At 41.4% G+C, this 20,509-nt stretch overlaps 1 protein-coding gene across 1 annotated transcript; it reads right to left on the reverse strand.

Annotated features, from left to right (window-relative positions):
* Nucleotides 1-902: 902 nt before the first annotated feature.
* VKORC1L1 (vitamin K epoxide reductase complex subunit 1 like 1) lies at nucleotides 903-17,188 on the reverse strand. Its single transcript, XM_014953113.1, has 3 exons — nucleotides 16,966-17,188; nucleotides 5,755-5,864; nucleotides 903-5,040 (listed from the first exon to the last, which is right to left on the reverse strand). Exons 1-3 carry the CDS (start codon nucleotides 17,157-17,159, stop codon nucleotides 4,814-4,816), a joined length of 531 nt encoding a protein of 176 aa, XP_014808599.1. The 5' UTR covers nucleotides 17,160-17,188; the 3' UTR covers nucleotides 903-4,813.
* Nucleotides 17,189-20,509: the final 3,321 nt, after the last annotated feature.

The following is a 20,509-nucleotide window of genomic DNA, read 5'->3' on the forward strand; positions in this document are numbered from 1 at the left end:
ACCATGGTATAAGAGTGACTACTGTATTTAAGCCCACTGCTAGTGTTTGAAAGCAATTTCAACTTCTCCATCTCTAGACAGAAACTTTTTTAAAACCTTTTTTCTTCCCCATTTCAACAGACGTGACATACCAACAGCCACCACGTCAAAATACAGATAAAGACATTGTTAACGCGTTACAAACCAGGGCTCGGATCCCTGGGAGAACACACAGGGCGTGTGGCCGCAGAAGAGAAAGCCATTGCTTTTGTTCAGTCCAACAACAAGAGGGATGCAAAGATGAATTATCCACACGTACGGGACGCACACGTTTTCAGTCGTAGCTCCTGCTTGTTCTGAACAGCTCAGTGCAATTTTAAAGCCAACTCACCTCATCCAGCCCTTCCCCAAAGCTCCCTCTCCCTCCCCCCCAAACCCAGGAAAAGGTACAGCAGTTTCCAGGTACTTTGTGATCTCAGAGAGCAGTCACAGCAGCCCTACAGATCCAAGGAAAGCAGGAAGCCATACAAATAACATGCTTAACAGGGTTGGGTTTTTTTTTTGTGCATGTTGCTTAAAGAACTGTAAACAGTTAAAGCCTCAAGTCAATGCTGCTCAACCTTTACACGCCCGTGTGCACACACAACATTCAGCGAGGCACAATGAAGCTGCAGAAATTCTATCAACTGGTATCTCTGGGGACCCAGGTGCTTTAACCCTTCTACTGCTAACACACAATGTCTTTGAAAAAATAAAAAGAAATAATCACAACTTAGTACATTTCTAGAAACAGAATTACAGTACTGACTTTAAAAACAGTTTCTAAGGCTCAGGCTGAGTCCAAAAAGGCCTCTGATTGGGTTCATTCAAGCTCTTATGTTTCGACTGCACGAATGCAGCGTAAGAATGATTGCAGCAAGACGTCCACAGGTAATTTCTACATTTATTTTTTTTATACCAAAAAAGTTATGTGCAACAAATAGAATTCGTACATATTTACATTGTTTTACCTGTTAGCAAAATTGTATCCTAAACCTCCAATAGAGAATCTCTCAACCTATATTGATAAAAGGAACATCTGCCCAATGACTCCATTTAAATGGATGTTTAATTTGGAGTTTAAAGCACTAGTAATAAATAGTCGATGGAACATATTATACAGAACAAACACCTAATATTTAGGCCATGCTTAATACAGTTTTATGGTAACAGAATACTTCATCTTTTCTGGACCAGTTTTGTCTAGATCACCTTTAAACAACGTTGGCAGAACCAAAGCTATTTCAGATCTCTCTTTGACTTTAGCCCATAGAAATTAGGAGCATCGAGTGCTGCCTGAAGCACCTCACCAGTCGTTAGGAACAGTCGAGAGACTCTACAGCAGAAGACAAATGCATCCTAGGGTAGGCAGAAACCTCCTCAGAAGAGAGATTTGCTGTCGCTTCAGAGATCAAAGGTGGCAGGGAATGTTTCATTGGCCTTAGCGTTGCAAACACTTTACAGTAAGAAACTTCCAAGAACAATCATTTCCTAAACAGGACTTGAAATCTTCGTCGGCCTTAAGAGTAGCAAGTACCTTACAGTAAGAGGATTTCAGGAATGTTTAATTCCTAAGCGGGTTTTGGGATGAGGTTCTTTTGCTTTTCCAATCAGCCCCTCCCTGCAGAACTTCTGACAGACAGGAGAAGGGAAAAAGCCCAAATTCAGAATCACTCTTTGTAGATTATGATTTTTTTTCCCCTCCATAAGTGTTGAGACCACAACCAGAATCTGTGTGATGGCACTGCCCCTCCGTCCGGAGCAGGTATTATTGATTAGCGTTTTTAGCCATAATCTCATATCCTCTAGATTTCTCAGAATTTGCCTTCAGATTTGTAAGGCTCAAATTAATAACGAGCCCATATTTGCCATGACATTTGTTTTGGTTGGGGTCAGGCAGGGGGGGCAGCTGCATGGAGCACTCATTAGATTTCCATCACATCACTAATTGTAACCTGAGCCATTTTACTGGAAGAAATATGCTGTTTCTATCATTAAGAGCAACAAGGAAAGGAGTCAAAGAACTGGAAGCAAAAAGGTCCAAATTTCTACTGCTAATATTATTTTGCCCTTTATTCAGGCCAACTGCATTTCTGAAGCACAAGAGAAAAAGTAGAAGAGTTAGGGCCATTTCTAGCAAATCACTTCCAGTAAAAAGTAACTGCAAGAAAAGCACACAAGACAAGAGAGTTCACAATTAAGGATCAGATTTGCGAGATCGTGCACAAAGTGTAGCTGCAAATTCTCCCAGAGACCAAACTCAATTTCCATTTGATCCCTATGTGCACACAAACAAGGACTGCAGACACCACGGCTGAAAATCTGGCCCTAAACAATTTTACTAAACAAACTGAATTAACAGACTATGCCCACACAGACAAGCACAAGACACAGTGAAGTTAGTCAACACCTATACTTTCAGCTGATGGGGCTTTTTTTTTTTCCTCTCTTGATGTACTACACCCAGAGATTGGACCAAGTAATCATTGATTATACTTGTCTCCATTGCTGCTTGTTCTGAGATATTAGCACTGCGACTAACCATTTCAGGCAGCACGTGTTCACCTCTTCCTTGGATGAAAAGACGCCTTAGTGTAGATCACAGGAATGCATCAAAATAAATCTATACAACATATTAAACAGTGATATTGCCTCAAGGCTCGTCAGAGAACAAAGTGAAGCCCTGAGGGACCAGTTTAACATCATTCACTCCCCTCGTATCAAAGTTCAAGGCATTTGAGAGACAGAACTAAACATCAAGACAAGCTTTAACTATACTCTGGTCAATACAAAACGCATTTAATGAATTGTTGTCTAAAACTGTTAGACAAGAGGGACAAGTAATTTAGCGTTACATGCAACAGATGTTACTCATACCACAGAACTCTATACATAAAAGCAGTTTCCACCTACATCCTTGATACAAACCAGAAAATTACTTCAGTAGTAATTTAAATACTATTTTGTGAATTCAATCTAAAAAATCTAGTTTCTCTACGGAACACTGCATGTTTCACAGTCAAGTTTATCCTCAGCAATTTAGTGTTTATAATCCACTTAGCCATACAACGGAAGTGTCTCTCTGACATTCATGTTTAGAAAAAAAAATATCCTAAAATTAAGTTAAACTAATTCTTTAAATAAATGGGTATGCAATTGGAATTCTTCATATTTAGAAGCTGACAAGGGCAAAAAGCAGCACAGCACCAATTACAGAAAGTAGCTGAACCTACACATTTTGGTGTCACAGAGTCTGAAACACAAGTATTTTACTTTTCTGAATCACATCATCAACCTTCTATCGCATTGATTTAACTGAAACAATATTGCTACCACTTCTCAGTCTAAAAACTAAAATAGATCTCTTAATACTCATCTATCCCCAGCAAGTTTGCTGGGAAGTTTGTTTGTTCGTTCATTTTTAAAGCAAGGACACTTCTGCCTGCCAAGTTCAACATAGAGTATTTGGTTCAAGATTTTAAGACAGAAGGCACTTTTAACATTCAGCCTTAGAATACTGAGCGCAGAAACAACATTTACAATTTTGTTCCTCTGTTTAAATCTGCAGTTTAATTTTTTTTTTCCTCCAATTAGTTATTAGAGAGAGCAATGATAGCACTATATCACATTTCATTTTCGGGAGCACATTTACTTACTTATCCCACTAAACAGGTTTCCCTTCCAAGGGATCTTATGTGCGTCAGGCCTAAAGTTCATTTCCCAATATAGCACAAACCAAAGATCCTGACGAAGATCAATTAAATAACTGCTTCTTCAGTGCACTACTTGGTTATCCCACTCAGTCGGTGGTTTCCACTGCAAAATGCAATTTTATACTGCAGCATTCATATAACATCAAACATTAGTAACACTGGCTGTCTGACCGCAGTTTAAAAATGAAACAGCTCTGCATGGAAATTAAGTCCTTTCAAAGAACACTCTTTAACACACCAACCCCCAATCTGCATTATCATCCCTCTGGCAGCTTTCTATTGACCACATAGAGCTATTTTCATTCTGTACAGAAATTAATGAAGTTGTGGTTTAATTAACATACTTCAGGTTTCAGCTTTAATTCCATTTTCATTACTGGAGACAAAAAAAAAAAACCCAACAACAACACACCCCAAAAATGGAACAAACCCCAACCATCATTGTGGTGAAAGCACTAGCAGTTAGTGCAGCAACACGGTGTTCTCTAAAGAGATCACTTCGTCCATCGCGTCAGTCGACTCCTGGCTGCACACTCTGACAGCTCCTAGGCTTACAAACTCATTGTACTCTGAGTTCTCCAGGGATGAAACCAATATTTCTAATTTTATTTACAGTATAAGTCCTAGTCAAATCTAAGTCCATCAGCTAAAAAAAAAAAAGAAATACACATACTGTAAACATGGCAACATTAAATATGGTAATACTAGTCTAGAATATTTAATGTCATGATCACATCTTGTTATACCTGAATTTATATACAGGATATTTTATAGCAGGTGTTACCCACTTCACAAGTGGAGGGGGAAGAGAGAGAGTCTAGGTTTTGCTGTGGCTAAAACTCCTTCAAAGTAAAGTTAAAGCTTGTCTTTGATTGTATTAGAGCTTTCTTTCATAACCACATTTAAATTGAAGATTAGCACACACACAAAAAAAAATTATCTAGGGCCCCTTCAAATTTATAATTAAAAATTCAGTTATGATTCTCAGGGAAAGTGTCTGATATGGAGAATAAAAAATTACTGCAAAATAAACTTAATGGAAGTTGGGTCTTCAGACTGTCAGTCAAGAGTTCAAACAGGCGTTATTCCTGTTTGGGTTGGAGTTGCCGTTTCCAGGCCTCGTTCAAATAAACTAGTCGTTTGTAGTTGATGATAAAGAGAATGAAGTTCAGCAAATATGTGATGACGCAGACAATGCAAAATTCCTTCAGCACGAAGTACAGAATGTACGCCAAGTACAAGGACCCTACTACAGACACTATGGAGGATGTCATGAGGATTAGAGCTGCTACTGCACTTGCTGTCATACCTGCAACAAGAGAGAGAGAGTTACTACCGCTGCTCCCGTTCCCCCGCCTTCCACGCAGAGCAAATAGCCTGAGCACTCTAATTCAAACTGAAGGCTACTCAGCAAGTTTATCATCACAGAAAAGTCTGTTTAAAATACCATGAGTTCAAGATGGCTGACAAATCGTTATTTGGAGGGGAGCTTCTAGGTTCTGTATGACAGTCCTTTCATAAGAAGTATAGGTTGTATTTACCATCCTCCGTATTCCTGAGTTACGGGAAAGTTACAAGTTGGTCAAGTTAAGTCTATCGATATTAATAGCTTTATAGCAGACCATATAGTTACAAAGAAATATGCATACATTACACTTCATGCACTTTTTTTCTGCTATCTCTATTACTCCTGCAAAACTTGTAAATTCCATTTTTATTTCCTCTCATTTCTATTGCGCAATCCAATGCTAAATATATTTAAGGGAAAACACCAGTGCAGCAACTGCCTTGACACTTATATTAATAATAGTATAGCAGGAGAAAACGCAATTGCTCTGGTTATCAGTTGGGTTTTTAAGCCCTTTGGATAGATGTATCACTAGACTGGTGCTAAAAGAAAAAAAAAAGATAAAAATCACATGCATTTATCTGGTCTCTTGCACATTGCACAATGTATAATGCACTACTCTCATCACCACAGACCTGTTACATACTTTAGACTTTAAACTGAATTACTACTTACCAAGTAGCATTTGTAGTATATAAAACACGAGTCCAAAAACACTGTTTGACTGATTTAGTGCACTGTCCTTTCCAAAGATGGAACCCAACAGACCGAATCCTCGACCCCATCTGTAAAATAGTGAAACTAATTAACTTGTATTTGGGCACCTGCTGCTTTACATCAATATTTTCAATTCATCGCTGTTGGGAAAGAAAAAAGAAGATACATACGTTCTGACATAAGCACTGCACTCCTGTAAGAAGTTCAGGGTTATCTTGGAAAAGCAAGCAACTTGCACCAGGAGGTGCACTAGGTACAACTTCATCCCACACATCACTGATCAAAGGTATTAAACACACCAGAAACTATTAAGTTCACACAGTTGCAACTTCACCAAACTCCATGTCTGCTTCCTAGAGTGGTAGTTCAAACCTCTTTTGTCAAATCAACACTTCCTTGCTCCACTAATAGCTTCAGCAGTTCTCTCCATGGTAGCAGTTCTCTCCACCATGGTAAGGTGGACACACACTCACTTTACAGCTGAGGGAAAATGGTACCACTTGGTAACTAGTCACTGGCTCTGCCAGCACTTACCTCCCTGGCATCCGAGGAAGCAAATCCCAACACATGTTTGCACTTCAGTTGCTCCCAATCAGTCTAACACCTTAGGAGGAACCCAAATCTGTCAAGCAGACGAGCTGGTAGATGGCACCATAACAATATTCACAGACTTCATTTGTTAGAGCCCTCGCACAGCGTGACATCTTGAACTAGCTCTAGTACAGCAAGTTATTTGGAAGCTGCACTTCTGTTTGCATAAATGAAGCACGTCAGTGTTTTCTGCTCTAACAGCAATAGTTCATTAAGTATCTTGAACTAGCACCTTTGCCACAAAGTGACTTCCAATTTTTTAGTGATACAGTAGAAAGCGGCACAAGCCCTACAAAACTGCTGCTGCAGTAAGGGGGATAAAAGATTAAATTAGCAAACATATTTGTGCTAAAAACCATTAATTTGATGCCCTAAGGCATATCATGCCATTATTTATAAAAGCAAAGTGAGGACCCCATTTATTAGTGTCACTTGAAAGTATGATGAGAAGTTAACAGTAGTTCAACAATGCAACTGAAATCACTTTCAAGAGAAGGTTAGGACTCCGCCAGCATGTCCTTGGAGCATCAAGTCAAGCATTACATAAATGTAAGGCTGGGTTCACATTATCAGGTTGACTGTCACATAACTACCTGAAAAAAGTGCACTTCCCCACTGCTGTTAGAGCAGAAAACACTGGTGTGCTTCATTTATGCCAAGAGAAGCACAGCTTCCAAACAACTTGCTGTACTAGAGGCACTGGTTCTGCTAAACCAAGACACAGCACAGGTTCACCCTCCACATGCTACAGGAACGTTGCTGATACACGTCACCAAACATCTGAGACCAGTGAAAGCTACCACCACGTTACAACCAGTTTCCTCACACAATAAGGTACCACAATAAGTACAATTCAATGCCATCTCCAAAATACTTTCTAATCTCAGATATGCAAGAGGTTGTCCAGCTATCAAATGTAGTATTAAAGAGCCAGACAAATATATTAAAGGTATAGTAATTTTGCATTTAACACTATTTTCATTTTTCTGTGTTACCACATTTATAGATTTTTCAGCTTACTATCCACAAGTGCAACTTATTGTTCTAGTCTCCCAAGGGAGAATTCTTTGTAGGGTGACAAACTATTTGAACACACTCGAGCTTTTCTTACCAGGAGATCAAACAATGTTACTCAAAGTGTGCCTACAGCTGTGGTTCACCATCAGCCCAGCTCAAAGGGACTGCAGGGTGCCCAACTCCTACCTCTCCCTGCCCCAGCTGAAGCTCTCACTTCTTCTGATGCTCATGAGATCCTGTCGTGTTTGAGAGCGAACTCAAGCTTAAAGCATCAGAAACTTCAGACTACAGAATCTGACCCTACAGTTAATCTGCAAGTGAATAAAATGTTGCTAATGGAAAGATAACGAGCTTAAGCCCTTCCTGACAGTCAGTGTTCCCAAGCGAGCTGTTCGTAGCTGCAAGAAGGTCAAAGCACAGCGAGAGCTTTTTCCACAAGCAATAGTTCATTAAGTATCTTGTTGGCCTTGTAGCAGCTTTAAGGACATCAAGTATTAAATTTCAGTCCATGGAGTACAGTTCTAATCTCGCATCCTATTCCACACACATCAAAAGAGCAAAGCAGCCTGCGGTTTAAGACGAAGTACTTTTTCCAGCCTTATAAGGTTTGAAGTGTGAGGAACTGTTTTCTGCAACAAACTGAAAAACAAAACATTTAGAATTTGTATATTTCTATTTCCATCTAATTTCTATCAAGAATCCTTCCATCAATTTCCTCCTAGTTCTATCAAGAAGGTCCCAAAACCCACTAAAATACACAATGAACCAAGTACTGTTGCAGGCAATTGGAGGAAGGAAGATGACTGAGTTCTCACACCTGAGTTATGATAACTTTGAAAGCCTGAAAAACAAATAGCAAGAAGATTGCAGTCCTAACAATAGGATAAACACCAACAAATAAAACAGCAGGAAAAAAGGACTACAAACTACTCAGGAGTTCTTCGTGGAACTTGTCTTTATAAGAAAGAATATAATTTACAAGAACTACTGTTAACTCGGATCAATTTTTTTTTGGATACAGAACGGTTAAGTCAAATGAACTGCGCTAATTAGAGAGTTGTTTGCACAGCAAGATAAAAACATAGTCCAACATCACCAACTCTTTCCTGGTACTGACTTTCAGCTCCTCATCCCTGAAGCAGTCAAGCTTCTGTTTTGCAACTCACACTGAAGTCACCCTGAGTGATTCAGAGCTCCGTGACAAACACATGGGGAAAACCGGCTTTTGCCACACCCCAGTTTCACTCCTATTCAAAAAAAATAAAAAAGGCAATCTGAACTAACTTCAAGGAAGTTTTAAAATAAATCCTTGAGATACATTCCTGTGTGTTTCAAGTAACTCCAATTCCTCTCTCTGTTGAAGACAACACCCTGCTTCACTTCTCATCTGCAGGCATAACTTTGAATGTTCTTCAAAAAAGTTTTCAGAATAGTAATTGAAGAAATCCATAACAAAGCGTTTAGAACTGTTCATGGAGTTTTCCAACATCTAACTTTTAATACGACAGTAACTTTTAGTCCGATGTACATTTCCTTTTATCAAAATGAAGTCTTGAAAATAATTATCCACTCTCTAAACTTGTGTCCCTTTGGTGTTGTGGTATTTAACAAAGCTCAGAAGTATTGCATTTTTAGAAATTTAAAGCATTATTTGCATGTGCTTGACACTCGTTAAAAGAACGTCAAGAAGAACTGAGGTCATTTTGATCCACAAGCGACATATCTCCAATAAAATCTTATACTGTTAAATCACTACCTCCTTTGCACAATTACGAACATCCTCTATGTTCCAGAACAGTGTATAATGGGAGTACACTGAAACTTTAAACATTTTACCATAATTTAGCAGAGACAGTTCCAGTGGCAGAAAGGCAACCTCCTGCAGTACCCCAGTATCTCAGTCATTTTAAAGGACAAGTAAACAACCTCCACATTTAACAAGCTCGAAACTGTAAGACTTATCAGTATTAGCTCAAAAAGCAACAGAATTCTAAGTCTGCCAAACACAGCAAGTCAAACAAACAAAAAAGTATGTATTTAGCCAGGAGTCAGACTATTATCCCATCTACTCTCTGTAAGAAATGCTATATATTTTTTCTAGCTGAGCACCCCAATTCTGAGAGTCACCTACAGATGATGTTTTAAAGGGCTTTTACAAAGAGATTATTCCCCAAGATCTTTCCTTGACCTCAATTACCATTAAATTAAGAATCAGCTTAGGGAACTTCTGAACTGGGGTTTCACCTGCATCAACACACTCAGTAGCCAATCTTGAAGCCTTCCTGAAGGTACCCGGGTGCTCTCTGAACGTATACTTTTGACCTCCCAACACCCTTCAGAGACGAATGCCAGGATTACATCACCTCAATTTCACTTGGCAATCCTTAGTTCCCACGTCCAGAAAAGAACTAACTACTGTATATGATACTAGATCAGGTCAACTCCCCCTAGTTTCAGTACTAGCAAGTAGCTAGTAGTAGTAGTACTAACATCAGTGAGTAGCAAATGCCTTGAACAAAGCACACACACTTCCCAGTTTGCATCCTGGTCTCCTAAATGTCTGGCTGAAAACACTATCACATCCTTCAGGAGATCCGATTATTGATTGGCACGTATGACTCAAAATCTGAGAACATTCTGCATTTGTGCAGCAGCAGGTTTTCCAACACATTTCTCTCTCCATTTTAAAGTTTGCTGCAATGAAAAGGGTAAACAATAACAATAAAAATGATTTTTTTTTTTTAATATATAATACCTATTGTATATATATAAAAAGCTGTAAGGGAAGAACTCAAGTTTTGTTTTCTGAGTAGTAGCAGATTGCTTAAAGCCCCTCATTTCAGTATTATTGTTCATCCCGTAAACATTATTTTGTTATCAACAGCAAGCACCGTTTACTACTTTGTAACCCTGAGGAAACAATAAATATTTTCTAAAGAAAGCCTACAGTTGATAAGTGACACACACGTTTCCTTAAGCGTCATCTGACTTTTGAGTTAAGTTACAGCACAGAATGAAAGTTCTCAGGAGGGGAGTAAAGCTGGCCTGCACTCACACAGTGCCTTCAGTAAAAAGCTCATATAAAGGGCAAAGGATCTGGAGCATGTTAATACTCCCCAACATTAAGACAATTCGGTTGCAGCTTCTTTACAGCTTCACTAGAGGATTTTGGATTAAACCGAGTTCATGGTTGCAAGATCACTTACACCAATATAACAGTTTTAATAAATTAAAAGCCTTCAATTAGAAGCCAAAAGAAAGGAGATTAAAAATTCCCCATTTGTAAGCTTGCCAAAAGTGCTCAAAAATTTTGATACACTTAATTTCATGTTTAAATCTATTAGCAGTTTTTACCATAAGCAAATGGGATTCTGTTCTCTATATCCTCCAGCTCTACCTCAGAAACAATCCAAAAAAAAATCTCAGTGTCTGTATCAGCAAAGTCTCAAGCAGACAGTGGTTAATTATTTCATAGCAGTCTTTACAGAAGCACTGGATATTCAAGCCACAAGCAAACAGCACTGTATTCCTTCTACATAATCTCTTCTATTAAGCTATCACAAACGAAGCTTGAATTTGAACCATAGGCACATTATTAAATTTACTCTGCATCAGGCAAAATAATTCTCAGCCCTATTGCAAATTCCAGTCAAGCTAGAAATGATGTATTTGTGAAAAGCAAAAATACACATGTGGTTGAGGCACTATCCCTGAAGGTATTTAAAAGACAGGCTGACATAGTGCTTAGTGACACGGTTTAGTGATGGCTTTTTATCAGATTTAGGTTGATGGTTGGACTAGATAATCTTAAAGGTCCCTTCCAACCTAGACAATTCTATGTGTATACACTGTAAGGTTGGAAAAAAAAAAAAGTCATGTAGCTCAGCTACTGCTCAAGTATTAAGCCATCAATTTTTGTTAAACAGGTGAGACAAAAACCACTCGAACTATCAGCTTCTGCCGCTTTGGGAACAATTTGCTGTAGTTCTAACGAAGCTGTTTTTCTACAAACATCCCTGAAACACCTTCCTTCCCCAGCACAGGGAATAACCTGCAGCTCCTCCTCAGCTCACACCCTCTGCACCCTGCCTCCCCAACCAAGTCCACTCTCTGTCTGTGGCTCTGACTCCTGTTTGCGCTCCCGCTGCCCGTCTGGCTGGCAGACCACACGCCACAGATAAGCTCAGCTCACAGGGCAGGGTTTTTCTCTTCAGCAGAGGTATTGCTCTGAGTCTCTCTCCACTCCCCTTTGGCCCTGAATCTGTTTCAATAAAACTTTGTAACTTGTATCCTTTGTTAAGTTTTCCCATATAAAATGAAAAAGTCTAAAATAAATACACCATGGCAAAATCTTCTCTAGAAACCAGGCTAAAAAAGCACAATAATACAACGTATCTTGGCCTCAAGTTGTTTGTGCTTTTTGGCTTGGTATTCTTAGCCTGTAAAACTTGTCTCTTACTTATCTAGCTGCAGCTACACCGATTCACCATCATCTCAAACCTGCAGCACTCCAAACCCTGCTGAATTGGAGCACTTGACATAGTAGATGTATTCTGTCTACACTGATTTGCCCAACCCCAATCAAGGAACTAGAGATCTTCAACCTTCCCTCAGACAGCAAAAGCAATGAAGCCTTGCTACAGACTAACTGAAAAAGCACCGTTACACCTGCTACCTAACAATTTGCTATCCTCAGAAATCAACCACCATCAACTTTAAATTACAGGACAGATTATAGCGGAGTCTCAGGAGGCAACATTTAAATATTTCAGTAGCCTAAAACCCACAAATCTGATTCCTGTTGAATGACCACCAGTTCCTCCACATACTGCCCTTTAGCAGTTTAATTAAGCTTCTATACAGAATCAAAGACGCCTAACAAAAAAAATTAATTTGATTCAAGTTAAAGATACTATTGACCAGAAAAGAGCAAAGACTGCAGAACTAGTAAAACTTAAAAAAAAAAAGCACACAGGCCTCATTTGTGTGCACTGGTTCACAAGAAGGGATTCAACAAGCTCTTCCCACTAACTGCACAAAGCTACTTCTGCCATTTCTCACCTTCCATCAGTCACCAACAACTGCAGCTCAACCTCAAACCTATCTGAATGCTTGTTTGCAGATACAGCAACAAAAAAACCGCTGGGACATCATGAACTTACCATTAATATGAAAGATATCAATATGAAAGATAACTGCTATATAATGATCTTAACCTGGAATCATGCAAACTTGACAGACATCAAGTTTACAGGAACTGCCCCACAACAGAACTGAATGGGAGGAGGTCAGAGAAGTTTTCTTCCATGTCCCATTTCCTTAGATCATAGGGTTGTTCTCATCAACTTGATCTCCATTACAGTCTGCACTCTATAAAGATGCACCAGAAGAACAGTTCTAGCAAGGTGTGCTTCACTGGAAAACCAGCACTGGTCAAAGTTTTAACTGCAATATCTTACAGAATAATTGCATGGCCACTCTGCAGAGGAACCAGCATAATTACGCTCACACAACACAGCACTGAAGTACCACATCACAAGACTAAGCAATTCAAACATAATACAAGTCTAAATTAGCTGTTTAAAATGATTTATGAAGGTGACCAGAACAATACAATAATACTACAGTTGTCAGAGGCCACACTTGGCAAATCCAGTAAAACGACTGCATGTCCGCACACATCTGTCTGCAACACACAATTTTACAGATGTGCATTTTCAAGAAGTACCAGATGATTATTTTGGTGCATCCCTGAGAAGACATAAGGCAAACACACACATTAAACCTTTTCAGAATAGGCATTTCAGGGTGGTTGAAATACAAGACAACAATCCCAGATCTTGCACATTAGCATAAAGTTCAGCCATCTATCAAATTATATCCAAGTGAACAGAAGTTCTTAAAATCCTATTTTGAGTGTAGAACTTCTTCAGTAAGTCAGCTAAAGATGTTAACCTAGATCAATATTGACTATTGCCAAACCTCTTCAGTTACGCAGCTGGCCAAAAGCTACAAATATTGCTAAAGAAATACAGTGACATGTGCCCTTTGGTCATTCATGCCAGCTGTCATTAACACACATGCCAGGCTACAAACCTTCATTCAAAAAGAGCCATCCACTAATCTGCTCTGCAGAAACCTTAAATCAATCAAGGTGGAAAGCTGAAACATATTAGAAGACCAGAAAGTCTTTCAGGGCACGAAAAAGAACAAAGCAAAAAGCTCTGGGTCCCTGCATTACTACTTAAATGTCACATTTTATTTCAAGCCATGCGACTATCCACGCTATTTGAAACTCATCTCTTAGTTTATTCCCTCTGTGAAACTACTGTAACAGCAAAAAAAATATTTTAAATATTAGCCAGTTTCATTATATAAATATTATATATAAACCCATTCTTCACACTTAATTATTCTCAAAGACAGCAATTCACTTAAACTGTCTACAGCTGCCAAATGAAAACCTTAGGTATCTCCTAAATACCTTCCCTTATTACACCCTCCTTGGTTGTTTTTCTTCATAAACCATTTCATGAACTTTCCCCATGATAAAAGCTTGAAATATGCTGACCATTAACATTTTGAATAAGGGATACTAGGAAGGTATCTTTCCAACACAATCTTCTGGATGAGTCAGTGTCTGATATAAGATTTTCCATGCTCCTCCCTCTGCACACTGGTAATCTTTTCAACATTTCTATTCTCATTGTTGTGCCAATACCAGATTTGGTTTAAAAGCAAGACTTGGAAATACCAACAGCTTATTAATGGAAAAAAAAAAAAATCCTCCTCAAAGACCAGAACTTAGTTCCAAAGTAAGTCAGCTCAGGGAAGAGAACACTGATTTATTCTAATTACTCTATACAGTTAAAATTCATCCCAGCACCATGATGTGCTTTTCAAAGTACAGTCCACTGTGAAAGTCAACACTTGAAACATGAAAATAGGTTACATTCCAAGTTCCATTAGTAGATTTAGCTTCATTAAAAAGTGACACAAACAAATGAACACTCTAGAAGCCAGCAAAAGGCACAAAGTACAAGTTTGTCACCCCTTTAACTCTGTAAAGTTAACTCTGCTAATCAGCTAATATAATTTGTGAGTGTCAGTGTAATATCTTAATGATAAAAGAAACAGCTGAAAGTTAAATCTGCATTACGTGTGAAAATGCTGGAAGGCAGTGTTTGAAACTCTGCTATCTCGGTGAAATATAAGTAATAGTTAAAAGTTCCTTTTAGAAATCAAATTTCAGAGAAACTTTGGTGACATGTGACAGTAACAAGGAATATTCCATTGGAGAAAGGGCGAGAGAATGACTGATGGATAGAGAGATGTGGCAACATGGAAAGTAAGATTAATTTCTTTCCATGTTATTCTTACTTCAAAGTTTAATAACTTGCCCTCTAGTCTTAGTTTTAAAGCAATACTCCTTTTTTGTCTGTGTCCTGTACAGCATTGAAAGCACATTCTTCTCCAAATATGGTTTGACTGAACAGAACTTGCACGCTCCTTTTCCACAAACTCCTTTTACCACCTGCTCTAATTACCAGGATCTATCCTGACATTTGCATACTTCAGTCTTTAGGCATGATTCTCCTAGCAACTGCCGGTGAGATTTTAGTTGATTTTATCCCTAACTGTTCCTATTATTACATAGAATCCCTGCAGTAAAGTTTTTACAGGTCTTCCCATGGCATACTCAGCTGCAGCATTACTAATGAGCCCTATTATTACCAAGCATTATTCCATAATTAGAAATAGCTAAAGACATAGTTGGAATTATTTTACTACTTCAAAGCATTTAGTAAACATCCGTTAAAAGTATTACTTCAAATTCCCTGCCTCAATAGCATCATTTACAATAACAATTAAAAAAACCTAATGAAGGACCAATTCTATACGAGAGCAGACTAGTACAAAGGCTACTTAGGTGCTTAAATCTCTGTTATTCTCTTATCACCTCTATATCTGCGGTAAAATTTAATTACTGACAATACTCATGTGATTTTATCTCAGTAGTTTACAGGTAATTTTAAGTTATAAGTTTAAGTTATCTGTCAAACATTTAAGTCTTCTTCCCGTTCAGATTGAAACTTCTCATTTGGTGACACTTCTCAGGTAGAGGCACGAACAAGCACCTTCACAGACTAAAGATTATCTGATGACAGACAGAAAAGCAGAGTTAAAGCCCCCATTCAATCACAAAAGCCTCCTTTCAGGCATCTGTAGATACTCATCTCTGTAACACAACACAATCCCACTTCTGTCACCACATAAGTGGTTTTAAGACTAAGAGTTCCTTCTATGTTTTGCCTAAACAACTTAACCAGCTTCCACCTGGGCAGAGTACGGGCGCGTTCTCCCCCATTGGCTTGGCATGATAATACAGCAAGTGCTTTGTACAAACTGTGGCAGCTTTTCATACAGGTTACACTAAGAAGAAAAAAAGTAATCTCAAGTATTCACTCAGCTGAAGGCACTAACTTGATAACAACAAAATGCTTATATATAAAGAAAGGAAGCATTTAATACATACATTTGCTGAAGAACCAAACCCCTCCCCGTCCCAACTCGTTACTTGCAGATGCCTGTGCATATGTCTTTATTTGTCTCTCTCTATATATACACACGTGTATATATGCACACAGCAGTTTTGAGATTACTAGACAAGTCCTCTTATTTCTTTAGTTGAAATACTTGAGAATATGCTTCCAGTGGAGTATTTCCAGTAGCATATTTATATTGGTAGTACTTGTAACTATACAGCAGATTAAGTCTTTTCATTACTATAATTCAATCAACTAGTTACTTGACAACAACTCAACCTAGCAGCATATTAAAATTTATATGTGGACTCTCCTAACAGGAATAACAACCACTGACCTTTAGAAAGCAACTGCTAAAGTAATTACTGACAGGAAACTGCACAGTAAATCAAGATTTGGACTGGGCTTTTGCTGTTAGGGCATACAAATCTTTCTCAAATTAAGCACTTCCTCTGTATCATGAAGGCAGATCTTCTGTGCTGCCAGGTAACATTATAATGAAAAAGCAATTCAGATACTCCAATTAAACAACCCAAACCCAATCATCCACAATTGTACATGTTTGTGTTGGCCCCAACCACGAGTCACACCTACAGCATTTCACTCCAAAGCGCATTTGCCACTAAAATGCCTGTCACTCCAGCTAATTGCCACCCATTACAACACAGAAATTGCGGGTGCCTCACCCTCCCGGTGTAGGGATACCCCAAAAAAAGCCGTTCCCACACCAGCCCTCCAATGAAAGGGAGGCTTAAACGGGATCCCCAACCTCTCCCCTCCCCCGGCCTGCCCGCCCTGTGCCCCCCAACACAGGCCCTGCTCCCTTTACTCCTCCGGCGAGCCCTCCCCGGGCCGAGCCCCCTCAGCGAGCCGGGCCGGACCCCCAGCAACCCCCGCCTCAGCCCCCGATGCACCCGAGACAGCCCTCCAAGGTCTGGCCCCGCCGCCCCTCACGCCCCCAGCCCCTTCTCCCCGCGGCGGCCTGAGGCGGCGGCAGGTCCCATCCCCGCCTCACCTGGAGGTGATGGCGGCGGAGCAGCGGACCCGCTCGCTGAGGTCGCACAGGGCCTGGTAGTGGAGATCGCGGCCTTTCTCCCGCTCCAGGTGGCAGGCGTAGAGGGAGAGCAGGATGCCGGCCGCGCAGACGACGGAGCGGGCCACCCGCTCCCAGCGCGGCACCGACACTCGCAGCAGGACGGGCGCCGCCATCTTACCCCCTCCCTCCGCCTCAGCCCCGCGACGCGCGCCCGGCGCCGGCCCGCCGCGCACGCGCGCCCTTATCCCATTGGCTGGCGGGGGCGGGCGCGCCCCTCCCGCCCCGCCCTCCTGAACCCCGCCGGACGTGGCGCTCCGCGACGACGTCACGTCAGGGCGGGGGCGGGAGAGGAGGAGGAGGAGGGGGGGGGAGTGGCGCGGAGGGCGGTTATGGCGCCGCCTGGCGGCCGCATGGCGGCACCGCGGGGCGCTCCCTCTTCACCCCCCACCGGATTTCAGCAGGAAAATAAGGGCTTTTCCCCGTTTTTTTTTCCCCTCAGATCCGGGCTGTTCCGGGAAGCGCTCACCCGGCACGGCTGGCGTGAGGCTCAGGGCTGACGCGCTCGTCTCAGACAGGTGGGCACTCCGGGGATTTTATCACAATTTTGGAAAAAATGAATCAAAACGCCGCAGGCTGCAACCACGCAAAGCCCAGCTGGTGCCTCCTGGGCAGAGGGACCTCGCCGAGGGCCTGTTCCATTCCCGAAGTTCACCCTGAGGCTTTCCGGGAGGTGCAATTTGGACAAATGATATAAAAAGCACATTAAGTTTGTTTTTTTTCCACCTGGCTACTGAGCGGCTGCTGACAGATTTCCCCCAAGGCCTCATCTTTTGGAAGAAGAGGCTTCACACTTGAGAAATGGGATGTCCTCATCCGTTTCAGGGATCTAGGATGACATTGGAATCACACCCCTAAATATAGCCGGCCGACCCGCGAGCCGACGGCGCTACCGGGAATGAGACGGATCCGACCAAAGGCAATCGGGGCTGGATCGTCTTTCCCTTGCGCGTCTCTGGTTTCCATCAAAAGCAGCATCAACACCCGCCCGGCTGTAGTTGAAGAACCAACAAATATCCCTGCTCTACCAACAGAAAAAGTCCTCTAGTAGCTAAAAACAATCTTTGCTTACTGTGAACATTCACCACAGCCACCATTATGGCTTTATTTTGAGGTTGGCCACCGGCTCCTTCTGTCCCGTTCCCCGTTTCCCTGCAGGCACGTTATCACCGGGCATTAGCAGGCGGAAGAGCGAGTCAGTACGAAAGGAAGGTTGTTGTTTTGTTTTTTTTTTCCCAAGGAAAGCAGGAGGAGAAAACACAAGGGCAGCATTCATGCCGCAGCCAACGCCAGCCCGGCCGTCATTGTGCTGCGAAACAAAAGGAATTCAGAGAGAGACCTGTTGCAAAATGACTCCAGCGACAAGAAGGAAGCCTGCCAGCCAAAAAAAATAAAAAAGGGAAATTGAAAGGCATTAATTAAAAAGAATTGAGCAAACCATTCATTAAGAAATGAGTTGTTTGAACTCTAGCTAGCATATAAACTAAATTAAAAATCTCTATGCTGTGCCCCCGGGAACAAGGGGAGAGGGACAACGGGAAAGGAGCTGACCCAAGACTGAAGGGGCAACCAAAAAAATAACAGGTGCACAAAAGCTGCAGGAAAATAAATCACCTTATCTCACACGTTTATAGGTCAGGCCCTAAATAAGACGAGGTCTAGTCAAAGCTTTTCCTAACCCAGATGGACACCATGGGCCCTCGGGTGCTGGAAGAGTCGCTGAGCCTGGCAGCAGAAGATGGAGGAAGGGGGCTGAGCTCTGCCCCGCCGGGGCTGGGAGCGATCCACCGCCATCTCAGACCAAGCACAGGAGAGGGAGTGCCAAATCCAAAGTGAATTCCTCACTGTCTGCCTGCGGTGTGAAACCCATAACGCCCCGCCGGCGTTTGACAAACCCCCAAACCCAGAGCTGCTGGGGAGGGAGCCAAGATGGAGAGAGGCCAAGAGCCAGAGAACCAGAGGGACGATGCGCGGGGAGACGAGCTCCTGCGGTAACGCCAGCAGCCCAAATTATGCACACACCGCTGCTCTGAATATATATATTGTTTATATTTATCTCCTAATATTTTTTACATTAACAGCAACTGCTTTTCCAAGCACTTTGCTGCTGGATTATCACCGCTACAGAAACTCACAATGTCGGCACTTCCCTTGTCAGACAGTAGTTACATCCCCTCACACGCGAGATGCTGGAATGACCACCCTTGGGCAGCGACCTCCCTTGGAACAGAAGAAATTGTGAACAAGCCATTTTTTGTCAAACTCATGTCTTTAGAACAAAGCGATAACGTTGCAGGGCAGCAACTGCATTTTAGGGATGAACGTGTGTATATGGACTTTAAGGATAAGAAATGAGGTCCTTGCTTACAATGGGAAACAGAGTTGTTTGAAATTTTGCTTTCCGCTGAGTCTAATTTGAATTTATTAACTCATTATGTCTAAGCCTCTGTACGTTAGTCACTTGGACTCTTTTCATTATTTTTGATGGGTCAAGAAAAAAACCAAACAACTTGCGTGCTGTTTTAACTGAGCAAATAAGGACCACATTTCAGCAGAAGTTTTTCCTCTAGTATATCTCAACTTACATAGTAAACTCTAGGGACCATATTTTAATTATATTGCAAGTTATATGATATAACTTGTGCCTTTATCCTTATTAAACAATTCATTCTTTCCTAAAGGTCTGCTAAGGTTAATTGCTCACAGCAGATTCCAGAAATCATTTGTGTTTTATCTACAGAAATCCCCCCGTTTAACGAAGTTAAGTGCAGTGCTGTTCACTTCACCACAACAGCTCTGGATCTAGCATCATCACCACACAGTAGAAGACCTGACTTTCATTTATTCTCTTCCATTTGCTATTTTCACTATGTCCCCCTCCTTAGGCTACACAATACCAGTCTTCTCAAGTTGGTTTTCACCATCTGTCTCAAAACTTCCTAACCTTTTTTTTCGTTGTTTCCCCCCCCCCCCCCCCCCCCCGCAAACCCTGATTCAGGTGTGCAGACCTCTGGGGACAGCTAAGATGGGAGCAAGCAACTGGCAACGATGGCTCAGTCATGATGTATCCCGTGTTAGAGCTGCTGTGCATAAAAATAACAATTTAATTAATAAAAGACATTCCTCAAAACACAAACCCAAAGAGCATACACCAGCCCGTGCAGATGGGTCTTGTACATGGGGCAGATAGGGGCCAGAGGTGCTCTTACACTTTTTTGGGATAGATCACCATGGACCCCAGCCTTTTGGGTGAAACTCAGCAATTCTGTGAAAGGCTGAAGGCCTTTTGGCAGCTCCTTCACCGTGTCACACGTGCTAACTCCCGCCTTTTCCAGAGAGAGCGATTCTCACAGGGCAGGCACAGGTTTAAAAGCAGTTTAATTGTTTATTTTCACAGCTGGACCTGCCACCATCCCTCCTTCACCTTCATCCCTCCCTCACACGGCCATCCCCATCTCACACCTCT

This window comes from Calidris pugnax, unplaced genomic scaffold (genome assembly GCF_001431845.1).
Source record: "Calidris pugnax isolate Ruff unplaced genomic scaffold, ASM143184v1 scaffold133, whole genome shotgun sequence".
Lineage (NCBI taxonomy): Eukaryota > Metazoa > Chordata > Aves > Charadriiformes > Scolopacidae > Calidris > Calidris pugnax.